At 47.3% G+C, this 5,171-nt stretch overlaps 1 protein-coding gene across 1 annotated transcript; it reads right to left on the reverse strand.

Moving 5' to 3' along the window:
• Positions 1-279: 279 nt before the first annotated feature.
• On the reverse strand, positions 280-961 carry LOC109769657 (zinc finger protein AZF2). Its single transcript, XM_020328388.3, has one exon. It carries the CDS (start codon positions 859-861, stop codon positions 280-282), a length of 582 nt encoding a protein of 193 aa, XP_020183977.1. The 5' UTR covers positions 862-961.
• Positions 962-5,171: the final 4,210 nt, after the last annotated feature.

Raw genomic sequence — 5,171 nt, forward strand, 5'->3', positions numbered from 1 at the left:
ACGACGACTTCTTCCCCGACGTCAAGGACCTCTTCAGCGACATGACGATCGGGACATCTGCACCTTCTGCTACTGCGCCGTATGCCATCTTATTCTCACTGTTAGGGCTAGTATTTGGTTTATTGCTAATAGCAATTGACATAGATATGATGCATTTTGCTTATGATTTTGATTGTATGATTAGTCTCAACGAATTGTTGCTAGTTTCTAGTTTCATCAATATATTGCTATTCACGTTTTATCCATTATTTTTCTAGATTAAACTAAACGGGAAAATGTCTAATTATTCAACACACCCTCCCCGGCAGCAGCGCCGAGCCCCGCCACGCTCCTACACTTGGCGCAGTTCTCCGAAGGCGCCAGGTTCAGGCCCAGGCAGATCCCGCCGGCGTCGCACGACGCCAACTCCGTCTTGGTCGCCGCCGCCTCGCAGCTCGGCGCTCTGGCCGCGGCCTCGGCCTCGACACGGTGCCGGCGCAAGTGCCCACCCAGCGCCTGCCCGACGGCGAACTCGAGCCCGCAGACGGGGCACTCGTGCGCCCTCGGCCTGGCCGCCTGCGGCGGCGCCCGGCGGCCGAGGCAGAGCGCCGCGTCGTCGTCGACGCTGCCGGTCGCGTGCTGCGGCTGCGGATGGTGGAGCCTGGGGCGTTTGTGGCTGGCGCGGTGCCCTCCGAGCGCCTGGAACGTCGGGAACTGCCGGTTGCACGTCTTGCACTCGAACACGCGGTCGCCGCCCATCGCCTGCGCCGCCCCGGCGACGGCGCGCTGGTGCTGGTGCTGCTGCGCGAGGAGCATGAGCAGGCGGGCCGTGTCCAGGCTGCCCAGCTCCATGTCCCACACATCCCTGCCTCTCTTGCTCATGGCTCTCTCTCGAGTCTGGACTTGATCTCTCGCCGGCCGGTTAGGTTGGTAGCCGAAAGTCGCAGCGTACTTAGCGTGCGTTCGTACCACCTTGGCCTGCACTGTGTAATGGATATGTGGCTCTGGGCCGTATGGTCGATGCCTCTTATATAGTGTGGCGCAGCTTGAGGTTCTCCGGGGTTTGGTGCACGTAGGAAACGGGCGCGCACGCACGAGCACGACTACCACTAGTGGATCGCGAGTGTTTGTTGGCTTCCAGACGTGGACGTGTGTGCGTCTACTTTTCGATCGGGAAGTTTGACCGCGCGCCCTGAGGGAGATTAGTTACTGGTCTACTAGAGTCTACAGTACGACCCGTACCGAATCTGCGTTCAATCTTGTCATGTGACTAGGTAGATCGCAGTATCTAGTCTAGTCAACATGTGTGTTCAGGCGATCGAGCTGACTCTTCTAAACCGGCCGGCCGGCTGGCCGGCGGCTGCGCGCCCCGGCTAAGCAACCACAGAATCGTAAACAGCAGACACCTGCATGCGGACCTGCCCGATGGACCGTGGCGCGGCGTCGCGACTAGGGATGAAAACGGAGCAGAAACGGACGGAACTGAGTGCTACCATATTTGTTTTCATATTTTTTTTGCAGAAGCGGAAACAAATACAGAATCCTGAAAATGAATACGGAAACATATACTATCAGAAACGGACACGGAGTGAGTATAGATCGGACACAGAAACAGAAGTGGGAGTTGACCGGAACTCAAAAACCCCTTCAATCACAGGAAAATACACACAAAAACAAATAAGTTTAATGAATTGTTAACATGACTACAAAATAATATGTTTATTTTAGCAACTTAGCATAGTATTGTACTGGTTGAATACATGTGCGGTAGTATAGGTTGGGCCTCAAATGATCGTGGTTGGGCTACAAAGCAGCCATATGCGTATAGTAAAAACAGAAATTCCATATTCACGGAAACGGAAAGTTTCGTTTCCACGTCTGTTTCACCGGAAAACACCGTTCCGTTTTTGTTTCCGTTTCCGCATAAAAAAATTCCATTTCCACTTCCGTTTTGCAAATTTTCGTTTCCGTTTTCATATTTCCTCTCTGTTTTCATTTTTCCTCCGGAAAAGCGGAAAGTTTCCACTCCATTTTCATCCTTAGTCGCGACCGACGTCCGTACCGTGTGCGCGGGTGACGTTCTGTCTTCCGTTCGTTCACCGTGCGTGCGTGTTTTTCTTCGACGTAATAGCATCCAGTTTAGCTAAATGTCAATCGACTGATTTTGAAAGAGGGTCAGTCGGTTTTCGAGAGTTGGCCGGAGTGAGCCGGAGGTAAGGAAGGAGAAGGAAGGGGCTCGCCGGAGGGTTACTCCAATATCTATCTTAAGGTTCAGGGTGGTGATGGGGGTGGACGGCGGCAGTGGGGGCGGTGGTGCACTTCGCCGGAGAAAAAACCTAAACACGGGTGCACTAGTAGAAAAAGGGTCAAATGTGAAGCACATTAGTACCGGTTTGATTTTGAGCCGGCACTAATGTGTCAATTAGTGCCGGTTCCAACGGCTAGGCGGGCGGAGATCATTAGTACCGGTTCGTGAGCAACCTTTTGTACCGGTTCGTGTCACGAACCGGTACTAATGATGTTGCGTCAGGCTGTGGTCAGGCTGGGGCCCCACGGGCACCTTTAGTACCGGTTCGTGCCATGAACCGGTGCTATAGTTTCTTAGTAAGCTGTTTTTTAGTCCCACCTCGCGAAGAGAGAGGCACTAGGAGCGGTTTATAAGCCCTGAGTGCAGAGACGATGAAGGAGAGACGCAATGCTCATCTGCACGTTGCTTAGCTTTAAGCCTTGAGGAATAGTGTAGACTGCACGGAGCTATGTGCAGTGCAGTTTGCACTATTCCGAAAGGCTTGAAGCTAATTAACGAGCATTGTGCCTCTTTTTTATCTTTAATAACTTATTACAAGTCCGGACTTCTTGTGTTACGGCAAAAACTGGACGCACTTCGTGTACGAACTGGACAATCTCTTTCGAAGCATCAGGGTTTCTGACGAGAACTCATCTGTTACATGGGCACTTCATTTTTTTAAACTCATTACAACTCCAGACTTTTTTGCGTTCCGTACACACCATTCAAAGCGGCGTCATCAATTTCCAACACGTTCTGACATCATTTGCTGTTTTTCAGTCATTTGAACTCCAGCCTATTTTTGTATTCAGTATGCATCATTCAAAGCGACGTCATCAATTTCCAACACGTTCTGACATCATTTGCTGTTTTTCAGTCATTTACTGATTTGTTTAGAGAGCTAAATGATGGTGAAATTGAAAATCACTACAAAATGAACTCTGAAAATGTTGGAACTTGGCATGGTATCATCATTTCGCCCGCATAGCATGTGCAAAAGAGTAGAGAGGGTCACGGCGAAAACTGGACGCACCTCGTGTACAAACTGGACAATCTCTTTCGGACTATCAGGGTTTCGGACGAGAACTCATCTGTTACACGGGCACTTCAATGTTTTTTAAACTTATTTGAACTCCAGCCTATTGTTGCATTCAGTGTGCATCATTCAAAGCGACGTCATCAATTTCCAACACGTTCTGACATCATTTGCGGTTTTCAGTCATTTATCAATTTGTTTAGAGAGCTAAATGACGGTGAAATTGAAAATCACTATAAAATGAACTCTGAAAATGTTGGAACTTGGCACGGTATCATAATTTCGCCCGCATAGCATGTGCAAAAGAGTAGAGAGGGTCACGGCGAAAACTGGACGCACCTCATATACAAACTGGACAATCTCTTTCGGAGTATCAGGGTTTCGGACGAGAACTCATCTGTTACACGGGCACTTCAATGTTTTTTCAACTTATTTGAACTCCGGCCTATTTTTGCGTTCAGTATGCATCATTCAAAGCGACGTCATCAATTTCCAACACGTTCTGACATCATTTGCTGTTTTTCAATCATTTACAGATTTGTTTAGAGAGCTAAATGACGGTGAAATTGAAAATCACTATAAAATAAACTCTGAAAATGTTGGAACTTGGCATGGTATCATCATTTCGCCCGCATAGCATGTGCAAAAGAGTAGAGAGGGTCACGGCGAAAACTGGACGCACCTCGTGTACAAACTGGACAATCTCTTTCGGAGTATCAGGGTTTCGGGCGAGAACTCATCTGTTACACGGGCACTTCAATGTTTTTTAAACTTGTTTGAAATCCAGCCTATTTTTGCGTTCAGTATGCATCTTTCAAAGCGACGTCATCAATTTCCAACACGTTCTGACATCATTTGCTGTTTTTCAATCATTTACCGATTTGTTTAGAGAGCTAAATGACGGTGAAATTGAAAATCACTACAAAATGAACTTTGAAAATGTTGGAACTTGGCATGGTATCATCATTTCGCCCGCATAGCATGTGCAAAAGAGTAGAGAGGGTCACGGCAAAAACTGGACGCACCTCGTGTACAAACTGGACAATCTCTTTCGGAGTATCAGGGTTTCGGACGAGAACTCATCTGTTACACGGGCACTTCAATGTTTTTTAAACTTATTTGAACTCCAGCCTATTTTTGCGTTCAGTATGCATCATTCAAAGCGACGTCATCAATTTTCCAACACGTTCTGACGTCATTTGCTGTTTTTCAGTCATTTACCGATTTGTTTAGGGAGCTAAATGACGGTGAAATTGAAAATCACTAAGAAATAAACTCTGAAAATGTTGGAACTTGGCATGGTATCATCATTTCGCCCGCATAGCATGTGCAAAAGAGTAGAGAGGGTCACGGCGAAAACTGGACGCACCTCATGTACAAACTGGACAATCTCTTTCGGAGTATCAGGGTTTCGGGCGAGAACTCATCTGTTACACGGGCACTTCAATGTTTTTTAAACTTATTTGAACTCCAGCCTATTTTTGCGTCAGTATGCATCTTTCAAAGCGACGTCATCAATTTCCAACACGTTCTGACATCATTTGCTGTTTTTCAGTCATTTACTGATTTGCGTAGAGAGCTAAATGACGGTGAAATTGAAAATCACTACAAAATGAACTCTGAAAATGTTGGAACTTGGCATGGTATCATCATTTCGCCGCATAGCATGTGCAAAAGAGTAGAGAGGGTCACGGCGAAAACTGGACGCATCTCGTGTACAAACTGGACAATCTCTTTCGGAGTATCAGGGTTTCGGACGAGAACTCATCTGTTACACGGGCACTTCAATGTTTTTTAAATTTATTTGAACTCCAGCCTATTTTTGTGTTCAGTATGCATCATTCAAAGCGACGTCATCAATTTTCCAAC

The sequence above is a fragment of the Aegilops tauschii genome, chromosome 3 (genome assembly GCF_002575655.3).
Source record: "Aegilops tauschii subsp. strangulata cultivar AL8/78 chromosome 3, Aet v6.0, whole genome shotgun sequence".
NCBI lineage: Eukaryota > Viridiplantae > Streptophyta > Magnoliopsida > Poales > Poaceae > Aegilops > Aegilops tauschii.